The following is a 26,015-nucleotide window of genomic DNA, read 5'->3' as shown; positions in this document are numbered from 1 at the left end:
AGTTTACTGGTATGATTCTCTTCTTGACAATTTTATGCAGGTTGTTATGCTAGGAGGTGGGAATCAACCACGATCTGACTATTATTCTTAAGCCTGTATATTGTATCTGAATTACAGTATTTGCATTACAGGTGCAACAATTAATTGGTTAATCAATTAATCTGAAAGTACTTTATCGATTAATCATTTAGGGATAGTGTTAACTTGAAATTGTCCAAATGCTCAGAATTTCAGCCTCTCAACAAATGAGAGCAGACCGATAAATCTGTGTGTTTAATCAAAATCTGACATTTTGCAAACATCTGCTTTGGAAAACAATGATCAACATTATTGCCGATTTTCTGGCAGACGTTACAGAACAAACGAGAAACTGAATCCTCATCACTGTATGTTTGTGCATTTTCTGCAGTGAATCTGAAATAATGTCCTGTTTTTTTAATATATGAAAATTTGACATTTTTTAAAAAATCCAATTAATCCCCCGAAAAATAAAACAGATTATTATTAAAATAATCCTTGGTTGCACCCCCAATCCAATATTTTTTGTAGTGCTTGTCCTCATTAGGGTTGTGGGTGAGCTGAAGCCTATCCCAGCTGGCATTGTGGACTGGTCGCTAGTCAAAATGAGCATTCACATTCACACCTACGGACAATTTAGAGTCTTCAATGAACCGAACATGTTTTCGGAATGTCGGAGGATGTTGCATTATATGGAGAATATGATGCCTCTTGTCTTTATTTAACACTGAACACTTTATAGAGAGTTTTCTTCTTTGGAAACACTGTCCCCTGAAGCACACATAAAAGGCACACCTGGGACGCAGACAAACAGCAACTTCAACTTTCATGTCCCTGTCTTTGAATGTGTAGTTGGATGTGAAATGTGTGTATTGCGGGTGTGTGTGTGTCAGCTGGTTAAAATTCACGCACTAATGAGTCTAGCGAGGCCCCGGTGCACCTCTGCTTGCACTGGCCCATATTCCACCACCTCCCCATCCACCGTTATAATGCCTTTGGGAGAATACGGCTCCATCCTGAGCGCCAGCACCTTAGTGTGCACCAGATGAGCACAGCTGGAGGGCACGTGCGCACCCTTCTCCATGGCCAGGAAGAGCCTGAGCAGCGCAGCATGGGATATTCCCGCTTTGACGTAGAACAGATGAATGATGCCTTCGTCCAAAGTGGCATCCGGCGCAGCCAGCAGGTCCTCGGCCAGGTGGGACTGGTACATGGCCAGGACCAGGACAAAGTCTTCTTCGGGGACCACCACCCAGCTCCCAGGAAGAGGCTCCCCCAGACGGGGGAGCATAGAGTCTGACCGGCTCGTTTGAGCTTTGTTGGAGCTCCATGAACACTCAATTCTCCTCGCCTTGAGGGAGTTATTGGAGTTACAGGAGTTGTGGAAGGAGTTCTGCACGGGAGACTCTCTCATGGAGAGGCGCAACAAGGTGCTGTGATTGTTTGTAAGTCTGGATCCCACCGAGTTGCGGTCTCCTGTGGCAGGCAGGTAGGCCAGCTTGCCCTTGTAGAGACGAAGAGAAGCCAACCTCACCAGCATACCCAATGTGAACCGGGCCGCCCCGAAGTGGCGGTACTTCTCGCTCTCGATGTCCACGTCGGCGACAAAGCCCCACGCCAGCGAGAGGAAGGAGAAAAGGCGAGTGCCAGAAGAGAGGTGGACCGAGACCAGATCCATGCGGGACACCACACCTTTACAGAGAAGGAAGCCACAGCTGACCAGGAGCTCCTCACTGGACACCAACGAAGCGCTACGGGAAACAAGGCAGGTTAGACACCATAAACGCAGCACCACACATACACACATTTAATGATGTTTTCAAATGTGTCAGAACCTCTACAACTACAGTGAACTCTCTATTCATAGGGGAAAGGGCCCAAGCCCTGCATCGTATCGTAAAAGTCTTGGGAGTAATTGAAGCCCCCCCCCAAACGTTTTAAATAATTGCCTATAGGTGCCACAAGATGGTGCCAAATCACTATTTCTGTTTAAACAAAGCTCCTCAACTCACTTCCACGTACAATGGTGCCTTGATATGATGAACTGACTTACGGGTTTTTCAAGATACAAGCTATTGTTCGGCTGATTTCTTAGGCTTGCGAGTACAAACTTGAGAGACGAGCACTGTATGGTGGCAGTGAACTCAACTCCATTCACAAAGAGCAGCAGTTTCTCAGAAGGAATTTGGAAATATTTTTCAAAAAAGAGGCTTCAAGCTGTTTCTTACCAACACAGCTGAAGGTTACTTTCAAACTAAACATAAAACAAAGACAATTTCCATCCATCCATCCATTTTCTTCCACATATCTGAGGTTGGGATGTGGGGGCAGCAGCTTCAGCAGGGAAGCCCAGACTTCCCTCTCCCCAGCCACTTCATCCAGCTCCTCCGAGGAGACCCTGAAGTGTTCCCAGGCCAGCCGGGAGTCTCTCCAGCGTGTCCTGGGTCGTTCCCGGGGTGTCCTCCCGGTGAGACATGCCCGGAACACCTCACCAGGGAGGTGTCCAGGAGGCATCCGAATCAAACGCCCGAGCCACCTCATGCGTAATGTATAATTGGCCCCACAGAAATGTGACAACAAACTGAAGACAAAAAAATTGGCAGCATGTTGCAATGGAATTGTAGGTTAGCTGTTTAAGAAGTTGATTGTAGGTTAGCTGTTTAAGAAGTCGATTGCAAGAGGGAAGAAACTTGGAATCTAGTTCTAGTTTACATTGATCGGTAGCGCCTGCCTGAGGGAAGGCGCTGGAAGAGCCGGTGACCGGGATTCAGAGGGTCCGAGAGGATTTTGCACGCTCTTGTCTTAGTTCTGGCAGCGTGCAACTCCTCAAGGGTGGGTAGGGGGGTATCAACAATCTTTTCAGGAGTTTAGATTGTCCGTTGCAGTCGGAGTTTTTCCTTTTTTGTAGCAACACCAAACCAGACTGTGATGGAAGAACACAGGACTGATTCGATGACCGCTGTGTAGAACTGCCTCAGCAGGTCCTGTGGCAGCCCGTGCTTCCTCAGAAGCCACAGGAAGTACATCCTCTGCTGGGCCTTTTTGAGGACTGAGTTGATGTTGATCGCCCACTCCAGGTCCTGAGAGACTGTAATTCCCAGGAACTTGAAGGTCTCGACAGTTGACACAAGGCAGCTGGACAGCGTGAGGGGCAGCTGTGGCGAAGGATGCCTCCTGAAGTCCACGATCATCTCTACAGTCTTGAGCGTGTTCAGCTCCAGGTTGTGTCGGCCGCACCACAGCTCCAGCTGCTCCGCTTCCTGTCGATATGAAGACTCGTCACCGTCCTTGATGAGGCCGATGACAGTGGTGTCATCTGCAAATTTCACGAGTTTGACAGCCGGGTGCGCTGAGGTGCAGTCGTTCGTGTAGAGAGAGAAGAGCAGTGGAGAGAGGACACAACCTTGGGGTGCCCCGGTGCTGATGCTGCGTGTGGATGAGGTGGCCTCACCTGCTGCGTCCTGCCCGTCAGGAAGCTGTAAATCCACTGGCAGATGGCAGGTGAGACGGTAAGATGGAGAAGCTTGGAGGAAAGGAGTTCAGGGATGATAGTGTAGAACGCTGAGCTGAAGTACACGAACAGGATCCTCGCGTAGGTTCCTGAACTGTCGAGGTGTTCTAGGTTGAAGTGCAGTCCCATGTTGACTGCATCATCCGCAGACCTGTTTGCTCGGTAGGCAAACTGCAGGTGGTCCAGCAGGGGACCTGTGACGCTCTTGAGGTGGTCCAGCACGAGACGTTCAAAGGACTTCATGACCACAGGTGTCAAGGCGACAGGCCTGTAGTCATTCAGACCCGAGATTGCAGGTTTCTTGGGGACTGGAATGATGGTGGAGCGTTTGAAACAGGATGGAACATTGTGCCATCAGCTCAATGGTAACAAAAGAAGCACTACACCTACTGTATAAACATTTTTGAAAATCCACCCAAACAGTAAACTGGAAAAATTATAAGGAGTCTCAAAAAGATCTTCACATTTTGAAAAATCAGTGAAACACATCTTTCCTCAATTAATTATAAATGTAAGAAGATTTTTTTTTCAGACAAATTCCAGTCTTCTGGGATTAGAGCCGTGTTAATAATTAAGTCCCTGAAATAAAAATGCAGACATGACGGTACCCCTTAATATTTTTGGAGGTTTGGAAGTGGGTCGAGGTTGTTGCAAGATTGTGTTTATACATACAATCATGAGTTATCTTTATTGTTTTGGCCCAATACAGCTGTGGGGAGAAAGGAGCTTGATAGAGCCATGAAGACAGATGGATGATGCTGTGTGAGTGTGTGTGCGTGCATCTGTGTGCGTATGTACAGGGTGGTGTTTTCAGACATGACAGGCCAGTGAGAGAACAAAGACAATCCCATCTGGGGAAATGGAAACAAGGGTAGAAGGTCATAATCTCGATCTATCTTTCGCTCTCTCAAACACAACTCTGTTTTTTTTCCTATTACAATCAAATGTTAAACATCCGTGCTTTTCACGCGTATTCCACAACATAACTTTTTTTTAAACTTACTATTGCCATCTCTTACTTATGATGAAATGATATTGTAATAGTTGTCCCTTTTCAGCTATCTAGGAGCTTTTAATCTAATTATGTTAGAATTGAGTGTTATAAGAGCAGAATTCCCAAGCACATATTCAAACTAAAGAGCAAAACTATCAGTTGTCAGTGGAACCTCGATAAAACGCATATCAGATAAAACGGACCGTCGGGATGAACAATGTCTCAAAAAATAGTTTCCATTTCTCACTTAAACTACCGTTGACGAAGTCTGTTAGTTCCAGAATTGGCCGCTGTCGTTTACTGGTGCTTTGGCACAATGCAGGGAGAGAATGGGACTGACATCTCTCCGGGTCACGGATATACAAAAAAAACATAGATCCAATTCCAAAAGATGTGCATCCCGTGCCTCTGTGGCAGCCATGTTGAATGTGGGGCATTGAAGTGACGGCCATGTCATGATGGATATATCTATTGTACGTAGACTCGTACTGTAGCATGTCGGCAGTGTTAACTCTGAGGAATACAAAACATGTCTTTGGAGTCTGGAACATGCTATTTTAGGTACAGTTAAAAAAAATACAAAAAATTGTTAAGCCGTTCACCTTTGGCAACATATTTGGAACTAGGAAGCACACAAATTCCCCGCGGCTCATGAAAGCAACTCTCCTACAATGAGTGCTGTACGTCGACAATGTCACCATGACAAAGCACACTGGTGTGGTAAGTCTGGATAAAATGTGAAACTTTCATAACATTTTCAAGGTTTTTTAAATATTTATTTACAATAACTTTGGACTGTACTGGATGTTTTAGACCATGAAAAAAATCCTCCAAAACAATCATATTGTACAGTAATATGGGTGCATATGGCCTCAAAAAAAAATAGATAAAAAAAAAAAGGAGGATTCAATGTAATGGACAATTGGCTATATCGGACGACCCCCCACCCTATTAGATCGTTCTATCGAGGTTCCACTGTATAGTGTGATGCCACTGACAGAACTAGAGACCAAATTCACTGCATAAACACACAAAGGAATGTACTTTACGATAAAGTGGAAGTATTTACTCATATTTTGTATATTGTCGCTATCTGGTGGAACAACTTCCAAACACCACTTTGGTATTACACCTTTTATATTGTTTCACACTCAAGCCTACTCAAATTTAACTAACCTCACTAATTTCACTTTTATTGTCTAAAAGAAAACATACAGACTTTCAATATAGGTGACAAATACACCACAGAACACGTACTAGTTTAATAACGAAATGTCCTCGTCCTCCATTGCTGGTGTGAGCAGGCTCAAGCAGGTTTGGACCCAAATGTGGGAGGGCCAAAATCTTACTGTAAATCCAATATGTTATCAGAAAACAAACCTAAAATTACTACTGAGTCCATTTTGGGAGGATTTTTTTTTTTCTGCAGACATTGTTTTTAATTCCACAACTATGGAATAAGTGCCAATGTTCACAGCATTAGAGAGGTCCTTTAAGGTGGAGTTGAAAGCCAAAGCTAATGATCAGCTAAACATTTCCTCATTGACCTGAGAAGAATTTGCGATCTGCAAGTAAGTAAACACCCCGAGCCACTCTGAGTGACACGATATCATGTGACCAAAACAGGATTGTCGCTTTTACATTTAATCCTATAAAATAACCAAATGGATGTGGTGATCTACCACTTTTTCCAGTTAATTCAAAGCACTTACAAAGTGTCCAAACAGACTGCTCTGATGCCATCTCAATACAGATTACAGCCGTTGGGGAGCATATTGCGTATTGCATAATAGCAGATAGGACCTCACAGAATTTGATTGAATTGATTGGATGGCAGCTGATGAGCGAGCCTCGATGAGGAGATTAGAAAATACGTGCTGCTTGCTATTGTTGGCGATCTTACTCCAAATAAATGAATGTGTGGCAAACAAAGGACGTTCCATTCATTTCCTTCTGTCTCTGTTTTCACTCCAATGTGCTAATCATTAATAATGAATGAAATTGAAACCCTGTCAGTGCATTGTTCACTTAAAAACAACAGACGGCCTCCCCACATGTCCCTTTCACTTCTGACTATTTCATTCTATAATGACATACAAGTACAACCTGTTTATTTATTACATTTTGCCCAGGACGTCTGCAATGTTAAAGTTATCATTTATACCAGGGGCGTGAAACTCATTTCCATCACCGCCCACATCATAGTTATGGTTTCCTCTCAAGGCCATTATGACTGCAAATCATACTGTAGTGTAAATGACACACACAAGAAAGTATGCACACCCCTTCACGTTTTCCCCATTTTGCTGTTACAGACTCGTGTCCTCCAAAAACATGGACATAATTTTTCAATAAGTTTGCACAACTATCTGAAAATCAGTTTTTCTGTTTCATTATTGGATATTTTATCCAGATTTAAAAAAAAAAAACTATACTCAAATCAACTTTAGAATAAGTAAAATGTAAAGTAAAAAGTTAAAGTAAAATAGCAAAATGTGGAAAAAGTGAAGGGGTGTGAATACTTTCTGGTGGCACTGTATATATACACCGGTGTGTGTATATATATATATATATATATATATAAACACAACAAACTGTAATCTGATGTCATGGAAGATAGTGACCACCAATACTATTGTTCAATTTGTTAAGAAGGGATTTGGTGAAAAAGGTATACAGGTATACAATGAAGAGAAACAATCCGCTTGGCAAGAAACATGAAATAGAAAAACTTTGTTGGCTTTGGTGGGCCATTTAAAAAGTAAAAAAAAAAAAAAAAAGAATCCGGCCCTTCAGTATGACACGACACGTGTGATTTAATGGAATGTACCAAATTTGTCGGTAAGCACTGACATGAGAGCTGTCCTGGTTGGCTGGCCATTATTCTAGACCTGATCGCAGGTAAGCCTTTGTCCTGTCTAAATTATTCTGAAGCAGCAATGTTAAGGTCCAATTATTGTTATAATTAAAGCTTTGATCTAAATGTTATATTCATTTGTTATTTCCGGTACAGTGAGTTATATCGCTCAGGTATCTGTATGATGCAATTATTGGAGAATGTCTTAATTCTGTTGTGCTGGAACTGCACAATTGCTCTTGGGCTGAACTGAACTCACCTGCTGTGTGTACATAGCACAGCAGTATATCGTGAGTCACTAAATTAACATGTTCCCTGGCTGGTTAAACTCGTTTCAGTGGAGTCCTATTACGAATGCTAGTCATGGTAGAGTAATATCCATCCATTTCCCGTACCGCTTGTCCTCACTTAGGATCGCGGGCATGCCGGAACCTCGGGCGAGAAGCGGGATACACCCCGAACTGGTCGCCACCCAATCGGAGGGCACATATCAACAAACAACCATTCGCACTCACATTGACAACTACGGGCAATTTAGAGTCTTCAATGAACCTTTGGTGCATGTTTTTGGGATGTGGAAGGAAACCGGTGTACCCGGAGAAAATCCACGCAGGGATGGGGAGAACATGCAAACTCCGCACAGGCGAGGCCGGCCACCGTGCCGCCGGTAGAGTAATAATATTTTTAAAAAATTATTTACATGTTCTGTGCTGCAGTCCAGTGTTGTGTGCGTGCAGATACGAGGTAGGAATGTGACTCCACTGCTTATACGAGATGGGCAGACCAGTTCAAGGACCAGTGTATCCACACCATTAGTCGGGACTATGAATGTCGTGGTGTGTGTGAGTCACCCTGCGTAGTGATGTATGGATGCAGCCAAGGCGTTGCCTGAGCCGCAAGGCAGTATACCAAGCGGTGTAAGGATCGCGTCCTCCCAGTCTGATCTGTCCAGGAGACCATTTATGACCTAATACATACAAATGCACGCACAAACACACACACACCAAAATACATACGTATTTATAGTAAGAGCTTTCGGCAAAGGTTACAGCATGTTAATCCTGAAGATCTCTTTATTTACTCATGACGTCTTCAATGTTGAATTTAGTCTTTGTTCTGGAGCGCGCGTTGTGTTACCTCAAACAGAAGACCATCCCCTGACATGATGACGAGAGCGTCCCACTGGGACAGGTCAGCCTCCCTCACGAGCTCGCGGGCATGGTTCTGACGTTCTGTAAAAACAAGAGGAAGTGATGTCGTCCTGCCTGTCAATTTGTGTCCCAAAAGTCCAGCTGGAGTTTGCAGTTTAAACCCCCCTCCAAAAAAACACCTTTGTCATATATGTTATAACTCTCTGTAGGACCTCACAGTACAATAATAATAAAATGATCTCTTGAAAACTCATCCCTCTCTAGCCCCATCTAAGGACTCTAATTTCATCTTAATTAGTATTTTAAAACCAACTCTATGAAAAGAGAACTAGCCAATCAGCGCGTGTAGTGACAGGAGGCGTGACCAAATAGACTGTCTTTTGCTCACGCGCATGCACCTCATGCTCACGAATCTCACAGAAGGAGACTAATGTAGTTTATTGGCTGGATTATTTTCCTCCAACCATCAACAAAAGTTAAAAAGAAGGAAACCTGGAAACCTGAAATGAAGCTAGATTCAAATCTTGCTAGCATTTGGAAAAGTTGCATACTCCCTTTTCACCCCCCTTTAACTTTTGTGTTTTGGCTGCCTAAGACTGTCTCAGTGGGTTTGAATAAAGATCTGCAGACAGCAAGGAAGGACGAAGCAAGTTCCTAAAATCTACAGTCCTGGCCTTCTGACAAAGACGGAAGAAGAAACTATTAAAATTCGGTGTGGATTAAAACAGTTTCAGATCCAGATCCGTGCTGTCTGTGCTTGCTCAAGTTAAAACAGTATCCTACGTTTAGCCAAAACATTTAGCCCGAGTCTAAGAATTTATTTCAGAAACTCCATAGTAAAGATATTGCTGAAAGAGTTGTAGAATTTACTTTTAATTGATAAAAATGATTAAAAAAAAAAGTTGAGGTGAAATTAAATTGAAGATTAAAAACATGCACAAACCTATAATTGGCTTCAATTGAGTTCCCTGTTGACTGATGTGAAATGTTGCCATGCAGAGAGCTTCAGTGCTAATGTGCTGATCGTGCATCGTTCATTAGAGTCAGGCAGCTCCAGATGAATAAGCACTCTGCAGCAAGGAACCGTCTCATCGTGGCAGTACTCCACCACCTCAATAACAGCAGGTGATGACTCTGTGCGTGCGTGTGAATACCACACCATCCACTCTGATAGCTTAATCAGATGCCAACGGACGACTGCTGCACATATAATTACATTTATATTAATTCAAACACTCACTGCGTTGTTCTCATACAAGTCAGGGCATGCTCCAGTTGTGACTAGAATACATTTTTGCCAAGATACTGCAGATTCACCAGAGGTTATTTTCAAGACAGGCGCTGGCTGTTTGCAAAGACAGAGATAATGTCATCCATCACTAGTGACTTCACATGAGAGAAACCACATTTGAATTATGTTTCAAGGAATTGTTTGTAGAATAATCCATTCGGTTATCGAACATAGTGTACTATCGACCTAGTCTTGAGTCACACCCACATTATGTTCCTATACTGTACAAAAACAGAAACCGGATGCATAGATGCTGTCAACCTAATGCAGTCGAGTGGTGTGTGGCAAAATGGTATGAAAATTGTGTGTGTGTGGGGGGGGGGGGGGGGGGAGAAACCTTCATCTGAGCACTGTTTCAATATTTCAACAACCTTACCACTGATGTTTACTTTAACATTCCTGTCATTTATAATTAGCCACTGAGGGTATTTTTGCCATTCTCAAGCGAAGAGAAACCTCACAGGACCTACCTGGATGGTGGCAGTGGATGGAAACTTCCTACACATAGCTTCCTTTGTAAATTGGCAAGGGCCTATTTTGAAGATGGTTCAACATTTACAGTTCATCAAGCTGCACATATTTTAGAATGTAAACAACTCAGTTATGGGAACAAGACAGTGAAACCTTTTTATGAACCCGATCTATTAAGCGCTTTCAGAACCAAATTTTGTAGAAAAATTTAAGATTTAGTCGAGTACCAAATAGGTCATCCAATTCACAAATCTGTATTGCTAGAATTCTAAAACTTGAAATGTTGATGTGTGCCTGAAGCCTCATGAAGCTTTGAGGCTTTCCTTCAATTTGCGCCGGAACAGATTCGGAGCTTTGGCGCTTCAGTGAGAACATTTGTGACATCTGGTGGACAAAAGAAGTCACAGCAACCTACGTCACTAAACTGTGAAAAAAGACGCTCGTTATCGTTTTTAAGATTTGAATGTAACCTCACTTCACTGCTCCCTCCCCGTGCCCTCGTGTCGCTGACTAAAGTCACGTGAACGTTGCATATGTTTACACTTGTTTGGACTCGAGATCTATCCAATTCCTTAACTTTTGATGCCAACCAAAAGGAAAAAATATCAGCCAAATAAAAAAAAAAAAAAAAAAAGTCTGCGGGAGGGGATTGGGTGGTACAGACAGCGAGGCTGGCCCAGTGTGTGTGTGTGTGTGTGTCTGTGGATTCAAATGATTGGCATCACTTCGGTCATGCCTTTTGTCTCTACAGTCTCTGATTGCCAAAATAAGTAAGTAAATAATTCAAATTAAATTAGAGGCATTAGATAGGGCCAGAGAGAGATGATTTTTCAAAAGATCATTTTAATAATATTCTACTGTGGGGTCATATGGACAGTTTTTACATATATGACAACAACAACAAAATTATTCTCACTGCAAACTACCACGTTAGTTGAAAATGTCAGAAATCTATGAAATATTCAACATTGACTTAATAATTTTATGCTAAAGCTGGACTTTTCTCCTAAGGAATCGGACAGCTTCAACAGGTGCCATGCAATTGTTTAACAAAATATTTGGTTTAATATTGGTTTTCTGTGTTTAATCACACAATTGAGTCAACCACTTTACTTAAAAGATTTTTTTAGCATGTCAAAATAAAGCCTTTTGAATTTACCAAACAATGTCAAGTAATCAAGATTCTTCACAAAGCTTGACATTGTGACAAAATACGATCAGACTTTTGTGTTCTCGGGTTTCTCATATCGGTGGCTGATGCTACATAAACATGCTGAACCCAAATAAAACGTGTTAGAACATTATGTATTGAAATGGACATTTTGTCAAATACATTTTTGGATGTTGAAAGCTTGTAAAAGCACTGTACATAACTGAACAGCAATGTTAGCACTTATAGCGGTAAAAGAGGTATATTACACTGGTCAACAAAATGATTCTTGTCGAAGATTGTTTACCTAATTTAGGACAATTCTGATGTGCTGAATCCAAATATCACATTAAAACCTTTGTGCAATTTAGCATCTTCAGTTAACCTACCATGCATGTTTTTGGGATGTGGAAGAAACCGGGGTCACCGGTGAAAACTCACGCAGGCATGGGGAAAACATGAAAACTCCACACAGGCGAGGCCGGATTTGAACCCGGGTCCTCAGAACTGTGAGGCAGATGTGCTAACCAGGTGTTCACCGTGCCGCCTTAAAATAAATAAATAAAAAGTTGTTTTTTTTTGTAACCCAGTGTTATGAGAGATCACTAAAGGAGGTGGGCTGGTGTTACCATGGTAACTACATAGATGCTATTCTCCTTATTAAAAGAAGCTAGTGCAACTTAAAATTGGATTAAAAGTACTTTTTTGGGGGGTAAACTGTTACTTATTATTTCTTTAAATACAAATAATGGTAAGAAACGTCCTCTCCTTGAGCTGTCGCCTTATCGTGGTGGAGGGGTTTGTGTGTCCCAATGATCCTAGGAGCTAAGTTGTCTGGGGCTTCATGCCCCTGGTAGGGTCACCCATGGCAAACAGGTCCTAGGTAAGGGACCAGACAAAGCACAGCTCCAAAGTCCCCTATGAAGATTGAAAATACAGGAAAACGTTTTCGACGTGTCCGGGCTCTCCCTTAGAGATCGGGTGAAAAGCTCGGTCCTCCGCGAGGGGCTCAGAGTAGAGTTGCGGCTCCTCCTCATTGAGAGAAGCTAGATGAGGTGGCTCGGCTCGGTGAGGTGTTCCGGGCACGTCCCACCGGGAGGAGACCCCAGGGACGACCCAGGACACACTGGAAAGACTATGTCTCCCAACTGGCTTGGGAACGCCTTGGGATACCCGGGGAAGAGCTGTTGGAAGTGGCTGGGGAGAGGGAAGTCTGGCCTTCCCTGCTAAAGGTACTTCCCCGCCGACCCGACCTCGGATAAGCGGAAGAAAATGGATGGAAAAACATAAACCCATGACTCGTACGACTGAGATGGATTCTTTACTTTCGGACAAATAGTTATCTGTTTTTCTTCAAGCACAAAAGGAGGACGAGGGTGGAGGTGTCCTTCTCTTAATGCTGTCTGATAAACACCCTTGGGTACTTCTTGGGTGTAGTAAGAGAGAAGAATCCTTACTGAAACTGCTGACACTGACCATGACATGCTTACACACATGCATGCACCCACACACACACAACCACAACCACAGACCCTCTAGGAATGCAGTCATGCCTTATCTAGCCTCCACCCCTCCGGTAGTGCCCACAGCTGCCACACAGCCGAGCTTCCCATAATGAACATGTCCACTTTTGTTAGCTAGAAACTTCAAGCCACAGATCTAACTCACTCACTCACTCACTCGCTCGCACGCAGGCACACACAAATAATACACACAAGATTAGAAGCGCCAAACATAAAGGGACATTACTCAGGGATAAAGTGTATTTGTTAATCAACATAAATAATTTTTAAAACACATTAAACATCAGTAGTCATCTAATTTAAAAAAATATATTACAAATTATTACTGGTTTAAAACCAAAGATTAATGTGATTCAAAATAATTGACTTGAATAGAACGTAACTAAATGTCCTTGTCTGTAGTCACAGCTTTTAGGATGAAATCCTAAACTCTATTTCCTTCAGGATTAAATTGGCAAAAAAGTGCATCTCTACCCCCCCCCCCCCCCCCCCCATAAGTGTGCATTTCCCAAAGTAACTTAACTGCCCTGCATTTTTGCTCTCTGTTCTCTCCCACACAAATTAATGACTTAACATGAGCTTTTTCTTTTTTTTGGGGGGGGGGGGGTAAAATTAGTGCTCATCATAAATCTGTGCTGCATAATCATCACCAACCAGTATGGAGGCTAATATCCATCCATTTTCTGAGCCGCTTATCCTCATAAGGAGCGCTGGAGCCTATCCCAGCTATTTTTGGGATAGAGGCGGAGTACACCCTGAACTGGTCGCCAGCCAATCGCAGGGCACATATAAACAAACAACCGTTCGCGCACACATTCACACCTACGGGCAATTAAGAGTTCAATTAACCTACCATGCATGTTTTTGGGATGTGGGAGGAGAAAACCCACGCAGCCACGGGGGGAACATGCAAACACCACACAGGCGGAGCTGGGGATTGAACCCCGGTCCTCAGAACTGTGAGGCAGATGCTCTAAGCAGTCGGCCACCGTGGGAGGCTAATAGTGATAAGGAAATCAAATAATGGTGAAAGGGGATTTAGTGAGTGTGTGTGTTTATCGTCGCTGTGTGCACCAGTTACATAACAGTTGTAACTGTCCATGCATGTGGGTCAGAGGCTGTTTATCAGCATAATGACAACATGACTGTCATGGGTGTGTGTTATGGCTGTGTCTCATTCTTTCTGGTCGCCAGTTCGTTGTGCCTTGCTGTCACGTTCCAGCATTTCTTGTTTCCACGTCACCGACTCATCGTAAGCCTTGACCCCGTTCTGATTATTCACCTTGCCTTTTTGCCTCACGTTTTTTTGGATACGGTTGCCTTTGCGGATGGCCCGCCTGTGTACCGACCTCTGCCCGTTTATTAAACCTCTCTTTTTGAAACTGTCCATTTGAATTGGAGTCATGCATTTGGGGTCCTGCCCTTTGTTGCGTTCATGACAATGACAACATGAGGAGGACATGTTTTCTGTGTAGTTGCGTGGTTTAGGACAGTAAAGAGATGATCGGTGAGATTTCAACAATAAAAGAAACGAGTATGTCAAGGGTGTCAGTGAGTTTGTTGATCAAATTTGATACAGTAGAGCTTTTATGAACGACATCAGTATCACATTTTTTGGGGGGTAATTTAAAGGCAAAGTATGCAGGAATTTGAAATGACGAATTGTGCATTGACTTGCAATACAAAGACTAAAATTAGATTTTATCATTGGAAATATTATTATTAAATTATTAGATTGCGATAAATGAGACTGAGGACTGTGGTATGCATGCTGCACTTTTTTGTTTTGTTACAGCCTCATTTAAAACTAGATTACGTACAGCAAACTGTGTTGTGTGTAGAAATTTGAGGGAAAATGAATTGATTCCATTTTGGAAAAAGGCTGTAAAAACGTTGTTTCTTAATTATTTAGCAACATTTTTTTTTTTTAAATGTCCCCCCCACCCTCCCAAGCTTATGCTGCAGCAAGGACATATCAGCATGGACATAAAGGAACCAATGCTCAACTGTCAAAAGAAGGTGTCGTTCTCCATTTATTTTGTGTGGTGTGTTCGAGTGCTTTTGCCCACTCACCTGTGATGATCAGTGTGTGCTGGACTCCGGCCTCGTTGAGCATCCGCTGTACATGGTTGTTGTAGAGCGTGAGCGCATGTCCTTTCCCACTCTGTGGATTCACCAGCAGCAGCATCCGGCATGGATGCGAAAGCTCACTTAGCAGCACCCCTACAAGGATAGAAATGTGTACATGTGACGACTGACACAAAAGCGACTGGGCAAAAGGTACATTCTTTAGGTTATACAGTACATCAGACTGTAGATTAAGCAGTTAATATTAATATAAAACAAAGATAACAAATACTTGATCTGTGTTAAGTGTGTATAACATTACACACTGTGAATAATTTAGTTTTACACCACATTGAAAGTAGCTAGCTTGCCTTTTTTTTTTTTTTTACAAAGACAGTAAAGCCAATGAAGGTACCATATACGTCTTCAAAACTCATCGGTTTAAAAATCATATATTGGTAATGTGAAACATTGTGTGATTAAAGTTGGAAGTATATATTTACACACAGACACACACACACACACTGGGGCAAAAAAGTATTTAGTCAGCCACCAATTGTGCAAGTTCTCCCAGTTAAAAAGATGAGAGAGGTTTGTAATTTTCATCATGGGTATACTTCACCTATGAGAGACAAAATGAGAAAAAAAACTAAAATAAAGATTCAGAAAATCACATTGTCTGATTTTTAAAGAAATTATTAGTAAATCCATCCATTTTCTGTACCTCACTAGGGTTATCCCAGCAATCTCTCGGGCGAGAGGCGGGGTACACCCTGAACTGGTCGCCACCCAATCGCAGGACACATATAAACAAACAACCATTCACGCACACATTCACACCTAAGGGCAATTTAGAGTCTTCAATTAACCTACCACGCATGTTTTTGGGATGTGGGAGGAAACCGGAGCGCCCAGATAAAACCCACCCAGGCACGGGGAGAACATGCAAACGCCACGCAGGCAGGGCCGGGATTTGAACCCCGGTCCTCAGAACTGTGAGGCAGATGTGCTAACCAGTCGCGCCTTATTAGTAAATTATGGTGGAAAATAAGTATTTGGTCAATAACAAAAGTTTATCTCAATACTTTGTTATATATCCTTTGTCGGCAATGACAGCGGTCAAACGTTTTCTGCAAGTTTTCACACACGGGTATTGGTATTTTGGGCCATTCCTCCATGCAGATCTCCTCTAGAGCAGTGATGTTTTAGGGCTGTCGCTGGGCAACACACTTTCAATTCCCACCAAAGATTTTCTATGGGGTTGAGATCTGGAGACTGGCTAGGCCACTCCAGGGGCCTCATGTACAAAAGGTGCGTACGCACAAAAACGTGGCGTCCGTTCTTTTTCACGGCAAAGTTCAGATGTATCAAGAGTGACATGACCGTGGAAATGTGGGGTGCCTCACGCCAACTGCATGGCTGGCGTACGCACGTTTCTGCAGCTTTTGGTGCTTTGGCGACACTTAGAGGTGATGCTGGCAAACTGTTCTCATAAATCTGCACACCAGAGACACATGAATAATTAGCACTGATGAACAATTCATGCCCGGCAACATTGGATTTCAACAATGCAATTGAGGCAAGGACTGAGAATTCATTTGTTAACCAGAGTATTTAATGAAGCACTGATATTTGTGGGGACACCTATTAATTGATCCAGGCGATCATTTATGCCGCTTATAGCCCTCACACTCGCTTTGTGACTCCAGCACATCCATCCATCCATTTTCTGAACCGCTTCTCCTCACTAGGGTCGCGGGAGTGCTGGAGCCAATTCCAGCTATCATCGGGCAGGAGGCGGGGTACTCAAAACATGCCAGTTCGGAGTGATCCGCAGAGTTTGGAATGCTTACGATGCACCCATAGCTGACCATGTTTATTCCCCTGTCGATGGACTTTCCCTAGCCACAGTTCACGTATTCCTTTTTTCACTTTTTCAAAGCAAAAGAAAAAAACCAAAAACTCTTGCCACTGCCTGAACCATTTGTACAACCAAATGCCACACAATAAATCATCGTGACATTGCGAAATCATAACAATATACAAGGACTGAAACAGCATGGAACAATAGCACACAACGGCGAATGAACAGGCTGTTTGGCTCGTGTGACGTCACAGCGCCGGATAGAGCCGAGGACCGGAAGGCGCTGGATGTAAAAAGCAGAAGGCGCATTCTGCATCATATCGATTTAACTGCTGTATATCTGCTATATAATCACTTTGAAATGGCAGCTGTGGTTTGTACAGGGGTTCTAGAGCTATCAAGAAAACTTTTAGCAGTTGTCCTTTGACCTTTAAGCAAGGGGACACGTCTGGCACTGCAGGATTTGAGTCCCTGGCGGTGTAGTGTGTTACTGATGGTAGCCTTTGTTACTTTGGTCCCAGGTCTCTACATGTCATTCACTTGGTCGCCCCGTGTGGTTCTGGGATTTTTGCTCACAGTTCTTGTGATCATTTTGACCCCACGTGGTGAGATCTTGCATGGAGCCCCAGATAGAGGGAGATTATCAGCGGTCTTGTATGGCTTCCATTTTCTCCCACAGTTGATTTCTTCACACCAAGCTGCTTACGGATTGCAGATTCAGTCTTCCCAACCTGGTTCAGGTCTACAATTTTATTTCTGGTGTCCTTTGACAGCTCTTTGGTCTTTTGCCATAGTGGAGTTTGGAGTGCGACTGTTTGAGGTTGTGGACAGGTGTCTTTTATACTGATGAGTACTGATGAGGTGCCATTAATACAGATGGGTGGAGGACAAAGGAGCCTCTTAAAGAAGAAGTTACAGGTCTGTGAGAGCCAGAAATCTTGCTTGTTTGGAGGTGACCAAATATTTATTTTGCACCATAATTTGCTAATGAATTATTTGGTGAATTCTGGGGGTGGGCCTTCGACTCGTGTCTTGTCAACCACCACATCTACACAATGCATTACAACTGTGGGTTGATAACGTAAACCAGGCACACACAATTGGAAATACACGGACCTCAAATGAGAGAGAGTCGATGTACGGCCTCGTGGGCATACACACGAGACCGACTATTTCAGACAACAGCCAAGAGACAAATGCTTGTCGTTATATTCTTCTCGGAGAGCCCTCATTTTGTTCTGCAAGCTGTAGTCAAATCATAATGACAACAATATGTATTAATATATATATATATATATATATATATATATATATGAAAATGTGTTAATTGTCACCACCTTTAATGAGAACATCCTTGAAAGAATAAGTACCCACGACTAAACACTTAAGTTGGTATATCAGGAAAAAAAAATGTTGACAGGAAGCTGCACATAAACAACCTCCTTGAGGGAGGTTATAATAATATCATACTAATTTGAATAAGAGAATTATGTATGACAAGACAGACTTATTCTTCCATTCAGCCACGCATACAGCCCCACACATAGTTACAACTACTGGGACAATGACAAAGAATGCTCCTTTGGAATTCTGAGTGAAACTAGCAGTGATAGTGCCACATTAGTGGCCTTGTAAATCAGGAGGCGTGACAGTTGGTACTGGAGGCCCTGACCCTGCTGCTTGTGTGTCTTCGTTGCCCACATTCAAACCCCGTCCACTTCCTGTGTGCCACTCCTCCCTCCCAAAGACATTCCGCAGGGAACTATCTCTTTGCCTCAGTCTGCTTGCAGTTTCCTCCTCCGTCATTAGCCACAGTGCCACTATGGCACAGGCCCAAACTGTGACACCCGTTGTATATTTATTTACCCATGATGCACGGGGCTGGGCAGTCATCAGAAGAGGACTGGTGAATTTATGACAGAAGATAATGGGTCTGGTTTGTTTGTATGGGAATGGGTGTGGCCCTGATTGCCAAGTGATGTGCAGATTTGCAATATTTTATCATTATATTTTATCATATAAACCAACCATGTCTGGAAAACTTGAAAGCCCCCTAAACTATCGAGCCTAAGCTCTCAACCAAACTTGTGTTGTGATGCGTGACTACTTACGTGACTGAATGTGTGACTCCTCTGCTTTTTTCAAACCACGAGTACGGCAACCGGCCCAAATCTTAATGGAGTAATCACTATATTGAGGTATCCGCTATAGTATTTCCGATGTACTAATTGAAAGGGGGGAAACCCAAGAGCCGGAAAAGCGATCTTATAATAACTATCTGGGCATGCACAGTCTGGGAGTCTGAGAATAGATGAGTTAGACTCACAATATTCAGCAACGTGTCCGTTTTTTGAACCCAACATACAGTTCAAGTCATAATTTAGCAATCGAGAAAGGAACCGGGCCAATTGCTGTTAGCTCCGTGATGTAAATTGAATCATTATAAAAAGAAAAACTCACGCATTTCTGTGTATCTCCTGTACCTACCAACAGAGTGAGATGTCCCATTTCTGCCTGTTGCTCTCTGGTGACGAGGACTCTTAAGCCTTACCAAACACCCATTAGGAGGGAATCCAGTTTCCACATTAAAGGGATTAACGGATTAACATGAATTTGACCTGGTGCGAATCTATCCCTTCTGTAATATGACATATAGACCCAGTTTCAATCTGCTGAAAACGAAATAGTGCAGCTTTTCGAGCTTCTAAAGCATGAAGGGTATTTTATTACGTCATACATCAACATTAAAGCCGTTCCAAAATGAAATTACTGTTGATCTGTTGCAATAAGCACCACAGTACAATTATTCCACATTAATTGTACACATTTACCCATTAGTTAAGGGAAATTAATTTGTAGGTTTTCCTTCATAAAGTGGAGGAAATAATTATTTGATCCCTCACTGATTTTCTAAGTACGCCCATTGACAAAGACATGAGTGGTCTGTAATTTGAATGGTAGGTTTTCAACAGAGAGAAACAGAATATATAAAAGAAAATCCAGAAAGTCACATATAAATAAAGATAAAAATGTATTTGAATTTCATTGAGTGAAATAAGTATTTGATCTCCTACTAACAACAAAGAATTCTGGCTCCCTCTCTCACTTCAAGAAAGTACTCCTAATCTAAACTCGTGAGCTATATGTAATTAAGCTAACTAACCTATCTCAACTTGTTGCTTATATAAAGACGCCTGTCCACAAAAATCAATCAATCAGACACCAACCTGTCCATCATGGGCAAGAAAAAAGAACTCAGGGGCAAGATTGTAGACCTGCACAAGGCTGGAATGGGCTACAAGACCATTCGCAAGAGGCTCGGTGAGAAGGAGACAAATGCTGGTGCAATAATTAGAAAATGGAAGAAACATAAAATGACTGTCAATCTCCCTCGGTCTGGGGCTCCTCGCAAAATTTCACCTCGTGGGGTCTCAATGGTCATCAGAAAGTTTAGGCATCAGCCCAGAACTACACAGGAGGAGCTTGTTAATGATCTCAAGGCAGCCGGGACCACAGTCACCAAGAAAAACATTGGTAACACACTACGCCGTAATGGATAAAAATCCTGCAGTGCCTGTAAGGCCCCCCTGCTCAAAGAAGCCACAGGCCTGTCCGAGGTTTGCCAATGAACACCTGAATGATTCAGAGAACGATTGGGAGAAGGTGATGTGGTCAGATGAGACAAAAATCAAGCTGCCTAGAATCAATTTGACGTTCATGTCTTTGTCAGTGGGTAAACTTACAAAATCAGTGAGGGATCAAAGAATTATTACCGCCACTGTATATAACTGACTCTTATGTATTGTATGTTTCGCATGTATTTTGTTTTTTCTGGACATTAAGTTTACACTAACAACATTTCATAATAATAACCTTGATCAAACACATGCTAATTAGGTGAGCAAACTGTTTTATTCATATCAAAATATTTTCAGAATGTCCTTTCCATTTTGGCTGAGCCTTTTCGTTTCATTTTATTGCAGACTGCACCTATCGACAAACCTCGTGAGTGGCCCAGCCACAGCAGCAAATAGATGTGCTTTTCCATAATGTTGCTTGTAAAATATATGGAGGGATGGGGGCACACAAACTCATTCCTGCTGAACGAGACCACAAAGGGTGTGGCGGGGGATGGACGAGGTGGAGGAGGAGGAGGTGCTGGTGGTGAGCTGGCTGTAGCTCTATTTTAAGATAGGCTGAGAGTTAAAGACATTGAGGTTTGTATCCAAATCCGATAGAGTCGTGGTTAGTTCTTGGTATTGTATCCGAGGCTTTGTTGTGAAGAGATGCATACGCCCCGGAACTGACAGTCAGAAAGCATGTGAGAGGACTGCAACATTCAAATGAAACATGTTCTGTAATCACTGAATATTCAGTATGATGATTTCTACACTATATCATACCGGTAGCCAAGTGTACGCCTCCTTGTCAGTTTGAAAAACATTCTAAGATAAGACCACTGTGAGCAAACATGGAGTTACCCGCTGTGAAGAAACCATGAACACAAGTAGTGGTGGTGAAGCTATTCTCTGAGAAGGACAAAATGTTTATCTAGTTGAGTTTGTTCTTTATATATCGACATTGTCTTTGAGCTACAATGTGATAAATTATTCTTTCTTCTCTTTTGTGTTTTTATTCTATTAGGGAGATGTTCTCCTGTTCATGCGTAGCTCCTCTTTTACGCACCTGGACTCACTTTTTATCTGTGTGTATCGTCCTGTCCACACTTCTGACACACCCACTGTGCCTAAGCTGGGAATGAATGCGCAAACGCTAAAGAGGTGTGATTGGCTGAGTCATGAAAACATGGATTTTGGTGAATATCATTTCACACACACTGAGCACACTTTAAATTTGAAAATGCCTTACACCAGCGAATGCAAGTGTGTCGCTGGCATGTGGACCGCTCTGCCTAAATTTACACTTTGAAGGAGAGCATGTTTATTTTATTCAGTATGAAATACGTCCAAATCTGGTTTCAAGAAGAAGTTTTTGAAGGCTTGCTTGGCATAGAAACAAATAACAACAAAAGATTAAAAATACAACTCATAATTACGCCTTTATGATGATTGTAGTTGTAATTAGTGGGAGACTGGATCCCCTGTGCATGCTCTCTTCCATCTTGGGGTGATCTTTTTTTCTTTAAAAAAAAAATAAAAACTCCAAAGGCTCATTTTTAATGCCGACTGGGAACATGTTTGAAGCGGAATTGCTTCTCGCAGTTGTGAATGGGCAACGTAACAGCGAAAAGTCTACGAGCGCCGATATAATTCACCAATAAATATCACAGCTGAAACGCTGTAATGTCTGACTCACAGCACCTCTGATCAAAACTCAAGAGAATGTTTTGATGAATGGTTGGGGACTCCTGCTCTAGATTATTGAAATTAATTCGCTTGACGCACCAGTCAGGCATGTGATTGGTCTGTCTTGAGAGCTGAGCTTTCATGTCAATGTATATCGTATTTTGTAAATTAGAATACGCACAAGCCAGAATTGACAGGGAACGCCCACATTGTAGGGCGGATGGCATGAAGGTGCGTAAATGGCAGATTGAAGTCGATAGGAATGGAACAGATGATTTGCTTTCGTGGGCCACGCAAAACGACTTGGCGGGCCAGATTTGGCCCCCCGAGCCTTGAGTTTGACACCTGTGACGTAGTATGTTCTTCTTGGGATGAGGCTGTTGGGGACAGCAAATACGTCAATAGAAATGCCCCATCTATAAGCCAAAAATAATGAGTGAGCAAGGACTTTATAAGAGTAGCTTTCAGAGCAGAGTGATATTATCACATTTCAGTTTTATAATTTAACTCAATTACACACAAGTGGTTCTACTGAGCTTTATCATTGGAGAATTCCTTACAATGATCATGCTGCCGTTTAGACTAATGTTTTTCTTGCAACTAAAATAAATACTGAATCTTCAGTTTTAATGGTGCATGACAAAATGATCATTTCTCCATGACTTCCAGCCACAATGATACGGTGCAGGTTAGCAAATAACAAAATCTGAGATGTGACCAGAAACATAAAAATGAGCAAAATCCATTGATCAGAGCACCCAATCGTCGTTAGACTACTCCAAGAACCTAAAGTAGGTATATCTGCATGTTATGATGAGGTGTGATGTACACTTGTAGAAGTTACTAGCTATATTGTGTTCAATAAATGTATGGGTGATGTCATCTAGAAGCATTTTCAGTTTTTACAGTGACTCACTGACTTGTGTTAGTTGGAAATGTTGGTGGAGCTCTAATCCTATTAGTTGATATTGTGCTGTTGATTCATTGTCTTTTGGCCAGCACAGGTCAAGTGCTTCAGGTCCACTGATTGATTTGATCAGTAGCCTCTTGGGCCAATTGCCATTGCCTGGATCATAACAATGATAATGCTGTCCACAACAGAGCTGAATCCCTCTTTTGACAAAATATGATCGATTGTGCTGAGACAAACATCTGCAAAGGAGCAGTAGCTGCTCAGTCGATCATAAATGTGTGAGCTGGGATGTATGTAAAGATGCATGGGCCTCATTGGGCTTAGCAGATCATGGATAGCACGGACAGACAGTAGAACCAACTGCTACTCAATATGCATTTTCTCAGATGAAATGGGTAATGTGGATACACTCTTCTATTCCCACTTAATCCTTTTCCCAGCAAGAAAAAAAAACCTCAGTGATTTACACCTTTATGCACCACAAAGATGTCAGTGTTAAAATCAATTCTTACAAGCCTCTCTCATCTAAATTCCCCAGAGAAGGTTCAAGCTGCAGTTTCAAAGAAGCCTAATGTGAATGAAGTGGGTGGAGTCCATTATTGACAACAAAGCCGACTGGAGGCACGGAAGATTCTAGAGTTTCCCAGGGTACAAAACCTGTCCGATCACTGCAATTCCATGTCATTTAAGTCTCTCGCATCTGCTATTTCCTCCTCTGATATTGACAAGCTCTATTAAGTTGCAGCAAGTTTTGTAAAAAAAATAATGTGCAAATTGGGAGATGCTTGCTGGGTCACAGTGGGCCAGTGATATTTTTCATACTTTATATGCTTTCATAAAACTTTAGTTTAGGCCTAATATAGGACTCTTAGGTTTAGATGAATTATCTTGGGCCATCTGGAGCATTCCACACGGAACTAACTGTACTTGTTAGTATTTCAGGAATTTAACAATACTAATTACCTCCGGTTTCGCAGGTGTCTTTTCTTTTTTTAGCTCACGCGCAGACACTCACACACAGAATCGCTGACGTAGCATGCCACTCCACCAGGCCACGCCTCTTAAAGGTACATGCATGACACAGACACGACGATACAAACAGTATTTTCTTTACATTTTATATTTGTTATTTGTTTACACGTGGGATGGGTAAAACTATTTGTGACCATCCATCCATTTTCTATAACACTTTTCCCTGGTAGGGTTGCAGGTGAGCTGGAGCCTATCGCAACTTACTTTGGGCGAGAGGTGGGGTACACCCTGGACTGGTCGCCAGCCAATTGTAGTGCACATATAGACATTATATTGTAAATAGTTGAAATGTTTATCTTTGCTTATTTTTGTTTTAAGTTAAAAAAAAAAGTGCAGGGAGTTCCCATGGTCGGCAGCACCTCATATAAAGTTAACTGAAAATTTAAATAAATAAATGGTTCCCTGAAGCTTACCCAGTTTTAAATTCAGTTATGTGGTAAATTACAAGATGATCTCCCTTTACTCTCCACATACAAACTCACAACTCCTTTGGACTGTTAAATCTCCTGCCCCTCCCTTGAAAACACACCACGGGTCACCACAATGTCTCATAAAGTTAAATGAAAGATTAAACAAATTGTTGCCTAAAGTGTTCTCTTGTAAATGGTCTTCCAAAATCTCAATATAACTGAAATGTTTATCTTTCACTTATTTTTGTTTTAAGTTTAAAAAAATAATAATAAAAAATAAAAATAAAAAACTACTTAACAATTAAATTGGTGCCAGTAGCACTGAACTGGTGCACTGGCTCCTTCCTAATATGATGGCAGAATTGTGACTCGTCGTGACCCAGCAGCCACAAGAATGCAAAACAGGAGACAATGAAATGCTCAGAGTTCATTCAACTTCTGATGTGTTCGGCAGTGGGGAAAAGGTGAGCAAACACTGCGTCTCTCACCGTCTCGAAGGTGCTCGCACCGGTTCGAGCGCTCCCGGACGGCGCAAGCCCACTTCTGCGCCTCCTCGAGATTGGCTCGCGGCTCTTGGAACGCGGCGAGTCGGAAGCACTGCTCCACTCTCTGCCGTGAGAGCCCGGAGCCCACCCAGCGTCGCTTGAGCGGGTAAAAATACGCCGTCAGGTATGCCGCCGGGTCGGCCTTGTCACCTTCCCGGTACGCCCGGCACCCGACGCAGTCCTCCAGGCTGAGAGCCACACGGTTCCGGCGCGCGGGTACCGAGCCGAGCCGCTGGACGACGAGCTCCCTGTCAGTCAGGCTCACGGCGCACCTGACTTTTCGGTGACCGGTGGCCGCGAATTCCCCGTAGAGCGTGCTCATGTTGTGACCTGCATATTCCGCTCTCCTCCGCAGCTCCCTCCTGACCTGGACGGACGCGGGCGTCCGGGACACAACTGTGGTCCAGCCAGCCTCCACTCGTAAAGTAGCAGTCAAGGCAGCCGCCCCTAATTTTGTTCATACTAGGCATTACGGTAATAGGTCGGCAACTCGCGGCGAAAGCCACCTTCAAAATAAAAGCCTCCCAATAATACGGACGTCGGTGCTCTTCGGTTAAGGAATGCAACCAGCAAAGTTAATTTGAGTTTTTCTTGAGATACATTAAAAATGTACTTTATTGGATATCTTAGGAAAAATAAATGGTAATGGACTGCACTTATATAGCGCTTGATCTACATCATCACAGTGCCCAAAGCGCTTTACAAAGCCACACATTCACACACACATTCATGAACCAATGGGCGACTACTGCCATGCGAGGTACTGCCAGGCCCACTAGGAGCAAATTAGGCTTAAGTGTCTTGCCCAAGGGCACTTCGACATGCGTACAGTCGTAGCAGGGATTCGAACCTGTTCTACCGACTGAGCCAAAGCCACCCCGACATAATCCCATTGGTATCGCAAGACAAGGC

At 42.8% G+C, this 26,015-nt stretch overlaps 1 protein-coding gene across 1 annotated transcript in view; it reads right to left on the bottom strand.

The window, feature by feature from the left end:
• LOC133477510 (sphingosine kinase 1-like) overlaps positions 1–25,689 on the bottom strand; it is a 26,524-nt gene extending 835 nt beyond the window's left edge. The window contains exons 1-5 of the mRNA XM_061772327.1: positions 25,047–25,689; positions 15,040–15,189; positions 8,518–8,612; positions 8,232–8,347; positions 1–1,769 (exon numbers count right to left, since the gene is read on the bottom strand). The exon at positions 1–1,769 is cut by the window's left edge and continues 835 nt beyond it. Coding sequence (XP_061628311.1) covers positions 923–1,769; positions 8,232–8,347; positions 8,518–8,612; positions 15,040–15,189; positions 25,047–25,425 — 1,587 coding nt within the window. The 5' untranslated portion in view covers positions 25,426–25,689 and the 3' untranslated portion in view covers positions 1–922. The remainder of the gene's footprint in view (positions 1,770–8,231; positions 8,348–8,517; positions 8,613–15,039; positions 15,190–25,046) is intronic.
• Between the last annotated feature and the right edge of the window lie 326 nt (positions 25,690–26,015).

The sequence above is a fragment of the Phyllopteryx taeniolatus genome, chromosome 4 (assembly GCF_024500385.1).
Source record: "Phyllopteryx taeniolatus isolate TA_2022b chromosome 4, UOR_Ptae_1.2, whole genome shotgun sequence".
Lineage (NCBI taxonomy): Eukaryota > Metazoa > Chordata > Actinopteri > Syngnathiformes > Syngnathidae > Phyllopteryx > Phyllopteryx taeniolatus.
The sequence above is the reverse complement of the archived record's forward strand: the minus strand, read 5'-3'. Positions and strand labels throughout refer to the sequence as shown.